This window comes from Glandiceps talaboti, chromosome 11 (assembly GCF_964340395.1).
Source record: "Glandiceps talaboti chromosome 11, keGlaTala1.1, whole genome shotgun sequence".
Lineage (NCBI taxonomy): Eukaryota > Metazoa > Hemichordata > Enteropneusta > Spengelidae > Glandiceps > Glandiceps talaboti.
In genome coordinates this window covers 16,003,984-16,020,530 of record NC_135559.1, presented here as the reverse complement: position 1 = coordinate 16,020,530, position 16,547 = coordinate 16,003,984, and the positions used below count along the sequence as shown (strand labels likewise).

Genomic DNA, 16,547 nt, shown 5'->3' with positions numbered 1-16,547 from the left:
TTAAAACAAAAAAAATCATTTACATAAGTAGAATAACAATTTCCGCCATTAGAGTGTCCTTCGATTTACAAGTCAATAACTCATGAAGCTTTAATTTGACTATTTTCCAATGGCAAGCCATTCTTCATATTGTCAACATACAGTGGCTGCAAAAACTCTCAAAAAGTTACTAGAAAAAGTTACTTTGAGGTGAGAACGACTCAATGACGTCATTCCTAGGAGTGAAACATATACGTATACAAATTGACGCATGTACACATGTTAAAAAAGCAAGAAGCATTTAAATATAGAGTGTGTGAAGCTAGTTGTAATGAAAGACATTTTCGTATGAATCTCTAAGTAACGCGAGGTAAATAATCCGTACCATGATGAAACATATCCTCTGTAAGTTAGGTTGATTTATTATAAGTACAATGACCGGTCGGAGGAGTAATGCAAAGACAAAGTTGAGAAATATACGCAGTTCTTTCTGGCACGACATTGCGTATATTTACATTTGTCAGTGTTTTGGCATGCTGGAAAGGACCCGTTAAAGAACTTTTTGTCATGGTAATGTTTTTGGACAATGGAAGGCCGACCATGGAGACCTAAATATACGGTATCTCCTGGTAAAGAATTTTCTTCTTTATATAGTAACTCACACGTCATCGAGTATACAGTCCATAACACAGTGCCAAACAACTTTGTTGCGTAGGTTATTTTAAAATCCAGTCGATTCTGAGCGGATTTACTGATTGCTTATTGTACAGTATACATGTACATACAGTATGCAATAGCTTTGAAAGGCCATTGACAGTGGAGGCGAGGGAAAACCTAATTCTAAACTGTACGTTTGCCGTTTTCACGTTTCAATTAAAAGTGACAATACACGCTTTGTATGAAAGTCATTACTTTATATGTATTGTTAGACCGATTGGTGTCATGTGTGAAAGATATACTTTGGAGAAAAATGAATATTTCGTTTTGTTTTGTTTTGTTTTTCATATTCTCGGTGTTTCATAATGGCTTGTGTTACCCGATACCATTTAAGCCATTCGTGTTCCTTACTTTGATAATATAACCTTTCCGTAGATTGAAATGTGACCAATTCTCTGTGGAATTCATCTCCCTTGTGTTGTAGGATAACGTTTTAGGTGACGAGAGTTGGGGGTTTTAAAACATAACAAGGACCATTATAAGTGAAGGCGTTGTTTTGATACCCTACGGTTCAAGAGTTTGTTTAGTGACATGATTTACGAGAAAGATCATCGTATAATTGTAGTACCGTCTGTCTAAGTAACGGAATCATACATATCACCGTATACATATAATTTAACCTCCCTAGACCTCAGTTCTTTCTTTGTGTACAAAAGAAAATCGATATAATGAGTTTAGAATTTGTCGATTGGTATCTAAAGTTGAACAAATTATATTTTTTTGTCAGGTGTTGACAAAATAGAATGAATGTCTCTTTTCACTTCACGATCTATGCTTTCCATGTTGCTAAGATACGGCGTTCTTTTCGTTCTCTGTGCAGACCACTTGACCCGTAAGTAGATGGAACCCCTATCAATCAAATCACGCCACAAAAATGTTTCACGGTGTGTAAAATACTTACCTAACGATTCCAGTGTCTGTTGGATTCGTAAGTAGTCAATGTCGCCTAGAACTCCGAGACCACTGGGAACTCCACCTGGTGTTATGGCTCTTTTGGAGATCCATCTTAACTCCAGCGATTCTGCTGTTCTCGGTCTTGGTTGCTGTCTGACTGGGGTTCGGGACATCTTACTCTACTCGTCGCCTTCAGCCGCAATGTGTACTAGTGTACGTTTTGGTACGCGGAACGGTTATCAAAGACGTCAGGTAAATACAGGTAAAGCCTTTGTTCATTTCATGTCACGTGATTGTAAACTTTCTCTGTGCTGAGTATGCGGGCTCTCCAGCCCATTGTATGGTTGTTTTTAGGCAGTTTAGATTATTTATTCTATCATATATATTATATATATCCCGCAAGCTATACTTAAAATGGCAATATTGGTATTCATTTGGGATTTCTTATTTACAAGTCGGCCTTACTGTGTGATTTTCTACTATGTTTCTATACACAAGTTTATCTTTGAAAAGAATAAAATTGTTTGAAAAGTTTGTTGCTGTACGTACAATAACAAACATTTTACACATTAAAGTGGTCATGTGGATGAAGATTGGGTATTTATTTTGGACTTTTAATTTAGAAAACAATTTTATCATGGCTTCCTACTTGACAAATCAATTGTGAAACGACATTGTTTAAGTCTGTGTTTGTCACGTAATACATTGCAAAAAAACCCACAAAAATTGTGTAAAAATGTTTGTCATTGTACGTAGAGTAACAAACATTTTTACACATTAATTATGTCGTTTTGGGCTATTTTGTGTTACGTATTGTAATCGACGGCCATATGTGATAACATGTAATTCATGTGACGCCGTACCAGGGACGTATAAACGTTTATACGTCCCTGGTCGTACGTGTCACAAGTCCTGAATATATTATAGGCTTAGCTATATAGATATGAGGCCTAATTACAATAATTTATCTTTCGCAATTGAAAAATAAAATCGACATCAAATGAAAAATTTAACCTCGAAGTTTCATCTTTAATTAAGGCACAAAGAGGCATGAAGTACTGCTACAACTAGTAATGTCTTTGGTCTGCGGAAATTTTAAGGTTTACCGCCGTCGAGGGCGCCTTTACTGCTGACACAGGGGTGCCACAAACGAACAAATTGACATCGCGATGTATCGATACTTAAAAATAAGAGAAGTGTATATTTTAATGAAATGTAGATCAGAATCACGCTATAATAAACACTAAAACAAATTCAGCAGGGTACAAAAGAAAGACAGACCATTTTAAAGAAATGTCACTAATAGTCAATTTACGTGGACAACATCTTTATTGACCCCCGTGGCAAATGGCGTCCTCCAACAATATGGATTCCCAGGCAAAATCTGAGTCGGATGTTCCACCGACTACTACACCTGGAAAACCACCTGTAAAGAATGCATTATTTGAGAAAGACTTTGGTGGATCTGGCTTTGTAGTCGAAGCGTCAGATGTCCCAGATATGACGCGGATGCCAGGTAATGTTCACTTAGATTATAGCGTGGTACAGGATCACAAAGCAATGCGATGCATTGTGATTCTGTGCCCCTTGTTTATTCAGTACTACAGTAGGGATTGTGACTTTTCGATAGCTGAATACATTCGTGTGTGTTCACAGATTACTACTACAAGTGGGATAGAATTGAATGTTCACCTTTGTTACTTACAACGTGGTCACACGAACCATTTATCCGATATGGTCACGCGTAATGGTATGACAGTTTACGACATTGTAACATGTAAATGTAACCATGATGTTTTAAACGTGTCGCTGTCAGGTGGTAACAATTGTACTATTGTGTATGGCCATAGTCTTTGTTACGAGTTGTTACAGTTTCGAGGGGATCGGATGACGTAATCAAGTTATTCCAATCCCAGGTAGTTATTCATGCAGTTTTTGTATTTATTTGATGCAACCCATCAATGAGAAAAATATGGAGATACACAAGACGACATGTAATCGATAATTTCACATTTTCCAGTACACTTTCAGACTGTTGATAGTTTTAAAAGCCTTTGAACAGCCTCTCTGAACATTCATCTCTTCATTCTGATATTGGGAGAACATGAACTATAGTGATTTATAGTTGATTACAATGTGTTAATTTGAATAGAAATGCACATATGTATATGTATAAATTATGTATATGTATGTATGTATGTATGTATGTATGTATGTATGTATGTATGTATGTATGTATGCATGCATGCATGCATGCATGTATGTATGTATGTATGTATGTATGTATGTATGTATGTATGTATGTATGTATGCATGTATGTAATGCATGCATGCATGTATGTATGTATGTATGTATGAATGTATGTATGTGTGTGTGTGTGTATGTATGTATGTATGTATGTATGTATGTATGTATGTATGTCATCAACAGAAAAGTTATAATGAAAAAATGTTTCAAAATTGTATTTCTGAAAAAGGGTATAACCAACTAATACATTGTGCCTTCTAAGCCAATTTGATGTGCCACTGACACACACCATTTGACCCATCCACCAAAATTTTGTGTTCCCCTGCATGCATCTTTTACTATCATGTTGTGACTCACAAGAAAACACAGTTTTCATCATTTTGACCCATGAAATGTTATTCTCATAACCCATAATTAAGCATTTTACCTCATGCTAGAGGGTCAAAATAGAAGAAGATTGACTTATTCTCAGTACCTGTAATAGCATTTTACCTCATGCTAGAGGGTCAAAATAGAACAAGAAGGTTGACTTATTCTCAGTACCTGTAATAGCATTTTACCTCATGCTAGAGGGTCAAAATAGAACAAGAAGGTTGACTTATTCTCAGTACCTGTAATAGCATTTTACCTCATGCTAGAGAGTCAAAATAGAACAAGAAGGTTGACTTATTCTCATTAACCATAATTAAGCATTTTGCCTCATGTTATAGGGTCGAAATTGATAAAGAAGGTTGACTTTTCTCATGCACATGTACCTGTGGTACAGTAATACATTATGTGTAACATGGAGCAGAAGCCATGATATCGAGGAAGAAATCAAACGACTGTTATTTTCATGATGCACCTGGGTGAGAAAATTCTGCTTTGTTTATGTTGATACTTTAGGTTACAAAGCTGGTACAAGTGTAATTGCTGGTATAAAACGTAAAGCTGACTCAGATGAACCAGTTGTAGAAATCCCTCAAGAATTGATGGAACCACTCAACTGTAAACTCTGTGATATTATGCTGAATTCACCACCTCAAGCCCAAGCTCATTACCAAGGCAAGAATCACCAGAAGAAAATCCGACAATATATAGCACAGAGGAGTTTATCGGCCAAGATGCCAACATTGTCCCAGCCTCCTACAACTACACAGGTAAATATAGGATTATTGATGGTATTAGTAACTTTATTTCTTTTTGAGATAATTTAGCCTGAAATACAAAATCTTCCAATTATTTGGAAGTCAAAATATGCAAGCATACCAAAGGCTAGCACAAAGCACAACCCACAAAACAAAGAAAGAAAATATACCACACAATTGTGAAAGGGAACATTTGCATACAAATATATACAGTTGTAGTTTAGTGTAGTGTAGTGTAGTGTAGTGTAGTGTAGTGTAGTGTAGTGCAGTGCAGTGCAGTGCAGTGTAGTGTAGTGTAGTGCAGTGTAGTGTAGTGTAGTGTAGTGTAGTGTAGTGTACAGTTATATTCACTGCCCTCTTTATACTTTATCATGTATTTATTTATAAATTTTATGTACAGTGTCTAAGGAGACAGACTTGATTAGCAAGTAGCTATTTTTCTGGTCTCCTTTTACCTACCTCAAAACATGTATTATTTTATTTTGTCTACAAATGTAAAATTTAATAAGAAAGTAATAAAGAAGATATATACTATATACTATACTATAAGTGTTTCCAGTAATGAGCATACTGTATGCTGTTTCACATTTACTAGCACTGCACCAGTTACGTACATCAAATGGTGAGGAGTTCCATAGCATTGGGTCTACACATTCAAATGAATTCTTGTATAACTGTGTGAGTGTGCTCGGTATATACAGTTCGTTATTTGTGGCTACTGTAGTGTTTCTGCTGTGAGTGGCCAGATTTTCTTCAAGAAGTTTCTTACCTTTTACTATCCATTCTTTCAGGCTTCAGAAACGACTGATACCAATGCCGGCGGCACAGAATCAAATTCCTACGAGTACTGCCAACTGTGTAACATATCCTTTACGTCAGTGGTGCATGCGAAATCGCATTACGAGGGTAAAAACCACGCAAAACGGTTACGAAACCAAGCGCCAGTTTATTCCAAAAACGCCTACTACTGTTGTTTGTGCAATTTGTCTCTGAACTCTGAGAGTCAGTATGACCAACACATTTCTAGTAAGAAACATGCTACTGCACTCAAGAAGAAGGAATTTGGTACGGATATTCCAACACCGGAAGAAGCTGATTCACAGAACGGCCAGAATACACTGATAGTAGATGCTAGCAAAGATCAAGAGGAAAAAGTAGTTTCCCTTGATTCTGTCGTTTCTCCGACAGAGTAACATTTTATGCCGAGTCATTTTGTGTATGTTGAATGTTGTGCAAGTATGGTATGAACATAATTTAAAAGATAACTGAAAAGTATATTCACTCTCCAACAACGTAGATGAAGTTTTAGTCTAGCGCTATCTATGTCATTGACTTGCAAGATCTCTATTTACGTCTAGCACAATGAGGTCCTGAGATGAAATTTCAAATTCAACTGAAGCCATCCAAGCAGTCATTAACGTCATGTCCTTGTTAATCAATCTTTAATTCAGTCCAATAATAAGTTGGTGTTTGTTGGGGGCAGTTATGTAATGTCCAAATATAGTACATTTGTCAGCTCAGGATGCTACACTTTTTGCATCATTGTAGCAGTCTGGGCATTTACTCATTTGCATGAACTACTTTTGATTCATGATTTCTCATTGATTAAACAAAAGTTACACAGATTTTGTCCAGATTATGTCCATGTCCCTTCAGTAACGTAATTTTGACATTAATCCAATATTCATCTTTGTTGTTAGAGGGCGCTATATACGCACTGCTGTATTTTGTATGGCATACTTTAAAGTAGTTGAAATTTCCAAAACTTTATCTTTAACTTTGTCTTTTATTTAACATTGTGTGCTAAAAGTTTTGTGAGTGACAGTTGGAAAATTGCATCTTGTAGACTCTTTGAATGTATTTAAAATGCTAAAATCATTTTGAACTTTGAAAATATGAGAGGAATTTCAAATTTTAAGCATCTTGTTTAAGGAACTTATTTTATGTCATTTTTTCCATACTGCTAAACCTGCACTGACTGCAACTGGGACATTTTTTTTTCATCAAGCAACTAAAGATAATATTTGCTAAATATTGTTGTTATTTATATAAAAAAAACCTCCACTGTACCTTTTAATTAATGGTTGATTTTATACGTAGGTTAAATTAGTGAATATTGAACAAAAATTGGTTTTGAATCTGATGCCATGTTAGTTTGATTTGCTTCAACACCTAATATGGTAGTGCTCATTAGTTATTCATTATCATAGCACAAGGTAGGTCATGCACTGTTACTGACAGAGATCGCCTCTATTATTTCACTTTCATGAATGGTTATGTTTTATGTACATGTTCAACTTGTTCTGGTCGGTGGAGACATTGATTTTAGGATCGGTACTGTAAAATACAAATTCATGACACACAAGTTGACCTGTTTTACCTGTTTACCCTTGGTATAAAATATTGAGAAGTAAGTCATTATATATAACAAAATAGTTTCCAAACATGGTCCAATTGCAGCTAGTGCGGTATAACAGTGCATTGTACAACCTGACATACACATGTAACTACTACTAACCTGTTGATATCATTAACATCATTTTGTTCTGTGTCCAAACTTATGTGGTATGTTTTTCATGATTTGATGAAGGTTGATGCAAAGTCTCCAGAAAGACATACAATTTAGATGAAACTAAGTTATAGTTAGGACTATAAAATTCATCATTGTTGGCTCTCCTATCATCTCTTACTAAACTGGTACACATGCATATTGAGTAACTAAGGAAATGCTCACAATGTCAGATCTTTCATTTATTTGCAGTTCTGAAATTTTAATTTCTTATAATCACAGCTATTAACAGTTTACCAAAAGTGATTTAAATCCAATATACTGGCCAGTCATTTGTTCTGTAATTGCCGTTTGTATTATGGGTTCGCAGTTCAGTCTTGGTCACTGCCTCTATTATCTGACCATTCTCATTACAGCTGAGTAATGATCAAACATAGATGTTGGATGTCTCTCTCCATCGTATATGGCTCAAAAGAGACTGTTGTAGTTGCTCTATTGAACCAATGAATATACATCTTACTGCAGTTCATGTCTCAAATGCTCTATTGAACCAATGAATGTCCATCTTAGTGTTGTTCATTGGTTGTAATTGGCTATATATCATTGTACATGTAACTAATCATACCCGTATCAGTAATGAGAACGGGTAAGATGTTAGGGTGGTGATAAAAGAGGAAAACTTGAACATACCAAGCAAAACATCAGTGCAAGCAAAATCAAAGGTTATACATCACACAGAACAACTAATAATAGATGATAAAAATATTTGAAGTCTATATACATTGATGAGTATCTGACAATGCTAACATTATCATATTATATAACGTAAAACACAGAAAAGTCTTGTTTTATTATCTCTTCTTAACTTTTGTAGATTTTTAAAGATGTTGTCGTTAGGTGCTTTGCTGTGAATATAAAATGGTGCTTATTTGTTAACATGTAGATGATGGCAGTACATGTAAATAACCACAGTAGAAAAAAAACACTGAAGTTCTTTGAAACAGAAAAATAAACAAATTTAATTGAATCGGGGACAGCTGTGATTGAATTTTAGTAAAGATGTTGATTTAAAACTTTTAGATAGATAATATAAGTATATTGATTTGAATCAGGACAAGATAATGTTATTTCTTTTTTTTATTTTTATAAATGTTTTGTTTTTACGTAGATGTAGATATTTCAAACAAGTAGCTTCCTCTGTTGCATTGCTGTGTCTTAGGTTATTTATTAGTAATTGATCAATGTCATGGCATATATATGAAATACAATTTACTGTTTCATTTTTTTCACATTTTTACTTACAGTATGTAGTAGTTAGTGTTGAGCACAATTCTAGCTGTGTAGTCATTTTAATATATAGAAAAGAAAACACTAGAGGGCGCAATCTTCTGGAAAGGTCTGTTTAACAAACACTGCATGTACAACACCAGATGGTACAATCTTCTTGAAAGGTCTGTTTAACAAACACTGATTGTACAACACTAGAGGGCGCAATCTTCAAGGAAAGGTCTGTTTAAAAAAAAACATTCTTCATATAAAATGCTAGAGGGTTCAGTTTTCAATGAAAAAGTCTGCTTGACAAAAATTCTGCTTGTATAACACTAGAGGGCGCAATCTTCCAGAAAGGGCCTGTTTTCAGAAAGGTGTGTAAACAAAAAGTCTAACAGTAGATAGTATGCCATCTTACATAAAAGATTGTAAACAGTGTTGAGCGAGAGTGATGTTTCGGAAGAAGCATAATTTTATTTGTATAAGAAAAATTCAGTTTTTCATCTTAAGCAGTTCAATGAAGTTTGATGTGGTATGTCTAAGATGAGGTAGTAAATGGTGAGAGTGATGTTTTATAAGAGAGTTTGGTATGTCTTGAATATTTTTTTTTTATGAAACGAGTAACTTATTGTGACATTTTGTGTAATATTTGACTGAAATATCTCAACACTAGGATAAGTCTTGATAAAAGTACAGCTTGTATATAAAACCAGCAATTTCAATAGTTTGTAGGTATTATAATTATACCCTGTGTAAGCCAAGTTGTGTGTGTTCAAACAGAAAATACAGGAGTTGTATCCTGGTTGGTATTTGTATTGACAGAGTACATTTATGTTGTTGTTGTTGTTGTTGTTGTTGTTGTTGTTGCAGTTCCCCAGAATATGAATTAAAATTTTCAAAAATCATCAATTTTTTCCTCAGTTCTTCATACATTAATCTTGTGCAGGTATACCAGTATTATTCTTCAATATTTTTTTGTAGTACAGCCAGAAAATACTCATGACACAATAATACAAAAGTTATGTTATTGTTGTTCTATGGAATGTCAAGCCTAAGTGCTTATTAGTTCAGTTAAAACATCTCTCATGAATATTCATTGTTCCTCCATGAATAATTTGCGCTGACTACCATGAGGCATTGTGGCCCACAGCATGCAAAAATGCCCTATAAAAGCACAAGATCAACTTGATGTTTTCTGAAATAGCAAGTAATTATAGGTGATGTAAAATCATGAAATCACTATCCTTAACACATAGTTTATGAAAAAATATTTTAATGCCTCTATTTTCTGGAACTCTGTTCCCCTTTAAGTTTTATTTGACAAGTCATTTTTCATCAAAAGGCCAGTAAACGTTTATGTTATGCTCTGATCAAGAATAACTTTGCCTGGAAAATCAAACAAGTAGCCATATCAACAGAAGGGTGGAAGAACGAACAGAATTGGAATACAATGATGTAAGTTCTGTTTGATGAAAGAATCCTTAACTAGGATAGCATGAAGTCTTGAAGATTACAAATTTTGTGATGTAAACATTTGTATATTTGTTTCATGTATCAACTTTGTGTTGTAAAACTGCCTTGTTTTCATTTAACCATTACATCTACATTTTGAAATAGTAAAATTTTAATACAGTTTATTATGTAGTCATAATTAGGCAAAATGAAATAAAAAAGAATTTGTTTCCGATAACATGACTTCAGAAAAATAGGGTTGGTATGTTGGAATTTTATTTAATTTTACTTTGTATTTTTTTTAAAATACTTCAAACCCCCCCCCCCCCCCCAAGCTAAGATACTCGTCAGTCATACCTCCGAGAGAGTTTGATGAGGTGTAAAAGAAGTAAATGAAGACAATGATAACTTAAGTAGATGAACACGTTATGCAGTATGTACTGTTATAGTCTAATAAGACAATGTTTCTCTCTGGAATATGATTTTTTTTAAAGGTTACCACAGATGAGGCAAAGGCATGAAGGGTACCTGGAAACAGAAGTAAATTGTTACCATTTTACCTTTTTGCATGCCAAAGAAATGTTTAATGCCAGGGGCTTAAACTATAATAGGTCTGGTTATTGGAAACACTATTTTTTTATTTGGGTTTATCTACTTGTATGTACATATGATGTATATGATAGGTTACATGCTTGGTACAATATTATGTACTTGAATCAGTTTTTGTGAAAGTATCTACGGAATGATAAAGTCAGATATATGTCTTTGCCTTGTCTAGTTTCTTCTACACATTACAATCACTGTGATCCTCTCCACCATAAAATGTGACAGTTTGACATGGAGAGGATAGTGATTGTAGAAAATGTTGAAAGGTAAAAGGACTAGACTACTCATTGTCAGCAATGTTACAACTAAAACAGGCAGCATTTGCCAAAAGACTGTACATGACATATACATGTAATGATCGAGCCAATCATGATTTAGCGGGTTGTTTTTTTACTAACTCATTTACATACTGATCTGTGGCCTTGTTTGCAGAGACGTATACGTCCCTGGTTAGAGACAGCGAAGCAAATACACAGATCACGGTGCAAGCAATTGTTTCACTTGCGAGATAGAGTAATTTTACTGCTGATCTCAATAGTGTCGGATTGTTGTTGAAGAGAGTTTTGTTTACGTTCATTCATAGCCTGTTTACATCCTGATCCGTGACTTTGCTTCACAAGCTTGAGAGAGCGAAGCAAACACAGATCATGATGCAAACAGGCTATTGCTTTACTTGCGAGATAAAGAATAATTTTTATTGCTGAGTTCAACAGTGTTGGATTGTTATTAAAGAGTTGTTTATGTTCATTCAGTTTTTTAGACTCCTCTCAATAACAGTCATCATGGGTTAATCAGTAAACGTGATGTCATCTATCAACTCAAGTAAAACAACCTAAATATGAAGAAAAAAAAGATTATCAGCGTTGATCATCTACGCATATGTGAATTATAGTGTTCTGGCAAACACTCCTTGTTTTAGGTGTAATCAAAGTTACAGTGTCAAACCTTTGATAATTAAACTACATTTAATTTGCTTGATACGGTTTTCTACCGAGATTGTGATTGTGATTGTTATCTGCTACATATGCCCAAATATAGTATTTCAAATCTACTGCAAATTGTCCATTGTGATCACTACTTGTCATTCATACCCAAATAAAAGTTAAATAAAATTGTTTGATTTCCCTTGGCTGTTCACTTTCATCCCCGAATAGGGTAAAGAGATGTGTTGTAGGCAGTCTCTTATAGCCATAAACACATTGTCTTATACCACTCACTGATCATTATACCATGCACGAACCAAGTTGAACAACAAATGTGGAATATATACTCTGGTCGTTCTACGCACAGACAAGTTTCTTACTTGTCTGTGTTCTACGTCACGACAATGCGTCTCTGGTTCTGCTGTTTTCTAAATATGAGTAAAAAAATTGCCATTATTTTCCCAATTTTTCCTTGATACTACTGGCACGTTTCTATATGGTGTAAACCACGACAACCATATAGTGGTCACCACTACAGTCGATGCAATGTAAAAAAACATGATGTAATGTAAAAAACATGATGGTAAACAGGACGTTCTAACCTTGTGAACCTGTTTACTGAGACATACACCAAATATCATGACTACCGAAAACCCAGCAATGTATATGTATCTCACATTAGAAGTAAATTTTATCAACTTTCACATCCCAGTAATAAATGCAGAAGCTGTTAACATTGAAGGCGTGGTAGATAGACATACAGACACAGGGAGAAAGACAGGAGTGATACAGACACATACACAGACACCAGATAGATAGATAGATAGATAGATAGATAGATAGATAGATAGATAGATAGATAGATAGATAGATAGATAGATAGATAGATAGATAGATAGATAGACAGACAGACAGAGGGACAGGCAGATAGATATGCAGACAGGCAGGCATACCTACCTACCTACCTATCACAATTTACATACATACATACATACATACATACATACATGCATACGTACACACACATGCATGCATACATACATACATACATACATACATACATACATACATACATACATACATACATACATAAAGAGAGCCAGAATAATTTTCAAATACTCTGGATCTTTCTCTATAAGGGTTACTTTATTCTCGCAAACCAGAGCTGTTATTTCTTCCACGACACTGCGAAATAACGAGACAGCGCATTTTGGACGGTGCCGTAAAAGAGGCCTTGGTTTGCGACGATGGGGTTACTGAGGATGTGACTTCAAGAACAATGTAGCCTCTGTTGTAAGTTACCAAGCTAATACACAAACAAGTTTTTGCAACAAATGTACGTCTGCTTGACAACAATTTATTATTGTGAATGGGGATGTAGAATGTCAAGCGTTGTTCGTACCATCAGCATATATACCAGATAAATAATCAGAAAACACATTATAAAGTTAGAATAAACTTTAATCACTGATAAGGAATGGCGTTTACAATTACAGGTAACTTGTCTCAACATGAATAACACGAGTACTACTACAGATAAAGAATATGAGTTTGTGTTTAAATCATGGCGTAAAAGCCACCATGACTAAAACCGTTGTAATACTAACAATTGTAAAGTAATCATATCGAACCTTTCTCACATATTTATGAGTTCACAAGAGAATAGTTTTTGAATAGTGGATAGCTATCCGGTATGACATAGCTGTTTGCCTAATATTCTGCAGTGCCAGATAGCCAAGTGTCTGTGTTAAGTGGATTTAGATATATAACATGTCAAATTAATTTGCTCTCAACTCCTTATAGTAATCAATTGCACGACAGAATAGTCGTTATTCCATCTAAAAGGTGCATACGATTTCTTGTATGATTATCAGATAATATTCTACAGTAGGAAAATTTGCATTCTTACATGTCTGTGTTTCAATCAGTCACTCTACTACGGGCATTAATCACACAATGATTTAATTACTCAACGTTAATGTCAATTTCCATATATTCTCCATAATCTATAATGTTTGGTTTACATGAAAATTTGCATTACTTTTACGGAATCTATAGCATTTGGCTTTTTTTTTATTGCATATTGCATTATCTGGGATATTGTTTTTACAATCTCCACTGTCATAGATATATTAGCTAGTAGTACAACTTCAAGTACAAAAGAAAATAAATTCTGAAAATAACTAATATATAGATGCAACTTTTGGAATGCGTGTGTTAGTGTGCGAAATGTTTTTGTTTAAATCGAAACTTAGAGGTTCACTTCGGATAGTAGGATATTTAGTATGTATTTGAACTTCACTACAAACATTAATGGTGTATAACAATATATAAACACTCTAGATCTGAACACCTGAACTATTTTGGGTTTTTGTTTTCTTACACTTTTGACATTCTGCTGATACAAAATTCAACATTTCAAAAACCTTGGATAACAATTATTGTTTTTGCAGTATTTTCACTTGTAAAATATAAGTTTTGAAAGACATAACCAAAAGTCGAAGTTATTAATGTAATATGTATCACATTTGCTAAGAAAGTAAAACCAAAAATACCAGGGGGTGCCACACTGATATTTGAAACGGAGCTTGTTGACATCGATTAGAGAAATATATGCATGTAACTCTTTTGAACTCACTCCTATAACATTTTTTTTGGAATAGTTGAGGTATTTCTGAATAAATGCGGGATAACATCTTCCACTTTAAAATCGCGACAGCAGGATGAACATCTTCGTACAACAGTTACTTGTAGTACGATATAATGGAGTTCTCTCAGAACTAACACGGCCTTGTGTTCCAGATTTATGTAAAAGAAACCACAATAAACGACACAGAAAGACTAGATTAAACTAAAGTCTAAGAAATTACATGACTTAAAAGCAAACGCTATATAATAATAATCTTTATTTATACTGGATAGTTCTTTAAGCATAATATAAACACTTGTCTTTCACATACACATATCAATCTTAATCAGTACACACGTCACATGCATTCCCGAGTTCACCTAATCCACGACGTAAAGCCCCAAAACTATGTAAGTATTTATCATTGGCATCGAATATTATTACTGACGCGACACCTGTCACTATGACATTTATTACCCTTGTTGTCTACTTTGATGCCATTAGTGAACACTGGTAAAATGTTTTGTTGCTTTGGGGAAATTAGTCATTCAGATCACAGGGGCCGGGGGCAAATGCGGCCATATATTCTAAATAATTGTTATCTCTACCTCTACGTGGATCATATTCTAAAGCATTCCTCCCATATAAAGCAGCACCCATAATCTCGTTCATCCTAGAACCCCATCTCCTGAAATTATATACTAACCCCTTGGACTTGTCAATGACTTCCACTTCCAATGGTGAGCCTTGAATTGGTTTGTCATTCACATAAACATCCATCCTGTAACCCCCCTCCTCATCCCCTCTGCCAACCAATGAAATACTTCCATCTAGATTGTCCATTATGTCCACTTTCCTTGTTTCAGAGCGAGGTGTTAACATTTCACCTTTGACACAGTTTTTGTCAGTTTCACTCTTGTATCTTTACTTGTCAGGGTTACTCGTATCTCTTCGCCAATCCTCACAAACTTTGAAACTGGTATTTCATATGACGATAAGTCTAGCCGTCCTAATTTTTCAGCTTGGCAGTAATTCTGATATTTATGGAATTCCACACAATCACTCTCCAATGGTGTCTGATCTGTGTTTGCCGTCATTAGTTCTTGTATTTGTGATGTCATTCTATTTTTATCCGACATCAACTGTGCATCACTTCTATATCTTAGTATTTTCTCGGCATCTTCACAAGCACTCGTCAAACTTTGTTCAATGTTGTTAACGTCTTTGAGCTGTGACTGCAGCTTGCTTTTTCTATCGTCCCATTCTCGCCTCAGCTCCTTCAACAGGTTATGGCCCTCATCCCGTATTTCTTGGGTCAAATCTTCAATCGTCTTGTTCATGTGGTCGTTGATTATTTCTTCATTTGTCTGGAAGTTCCGATCAAGTGAGTTCTCCATCTCCTGTACCATATCCTTACTGTTGTATGCTTCTCTTTGTTTCACTTTCATCTTTTTGACCATCTCTGTCAGGTATTTCCTGTAATCTTCTGCTGCTAATTTCAGGGGTCTGTATGTGTGTTCATAATGTGTGTTATGACGTGCAGCGCATTCATTACAGATACCTTCGTTACAAGGATCACAGTAGTATTTGACCTGGTTGTCTTGGTGACTGGTACAGTAGATGGGAGGTTGTACAGCTGCTGGGTTCTCGACCTTTGTCTTCTCATACTGTGTGATTGACATCAGGCGATGAGTACGTGTCAATGGAATGTTACTGTGTGCATCTGTACAAGCTTGGCAAAGACTCATTGCACAGTCGATACACCTGTGTGAAGCTGAACTTTTCCTACAACCACCACATTTGCTCGCCTCAAGTAGTTCACCATCTCGTCTGCTGTCAGTTTCCCCCAAAAATTTCGACTCTGAAGTTGCCATGATGTGATATCGCTATTGTTTGTCACCGAGTAAAAGGCTCCGCAAACTCGGGAGCGATTGAGTGATAGAATTCAATCTACGTGGTCTTCTATGAATGTTGACTAGTTGAAAAAGAAAGAAAGCAAAATAAATACTTATTAATAAAAAAGCAAGATTTATGACTTATTAAATGTTTTCATTCAGTTGTCAGATACATTTATTAAAGCTTGTCAACTGCACGAATTGCATAAGTCTGGTGAACATTTGAAATATAGACGATATTTTACCTTCAAGTTGTAGGAAACCGTGCATGAACAGGTAGTGGGTGTCCGTCCTCAGAT

At 35.1% G+C, this 16,547-nt stretch overlaps 2 protein-coding genes across 2 annotated transcripts in view; one reads left to right on the top strand and one right to left on the bottom strand.

Annotated features, from left to right (window-relative positions):
• The window catches only part of LOC144442248 (phospholipid scramblase 1-like), a 9,315-nt gene extending 7,494 nt beyond the window's left edge, over positions 1–1,821 (bottom strand). The window contains exon 1 of the mRNA XM_078131531.1: positions 1,598–1,821. Coding sequence (XP_077987657.1) covers positions 1,598–1,763 — 166 coding nt within the window. The 5' untranslated portion in view covers positions 1,764–1,821. The remainder of the gene's footprint in view (positions 1–1,597) is intronic.
• Positions 1,822–2,979: 1,158 nt separating this feature from the next.
• Positions 2,980–6,158, top strand: LOC144442079 (zinc finger matrin-type protein 3-like). Its single transcript, XM_078131349.1, has 3 exons — positions 2,980–3,106; positions 4,724–4,977; positions 5,757–6,158. Exons 1-3 carry the CDS (start codon positions 3,091–3,093, stop codon positions 6,156–6,158), a joined length of 672 nt encoding a protein of 223 aa, XP_077987475.1. The 5' UTR covers positions 2,980–3,090.
• Positions 6,159–16,547: the final 10,389 nt, after the last annotated feature.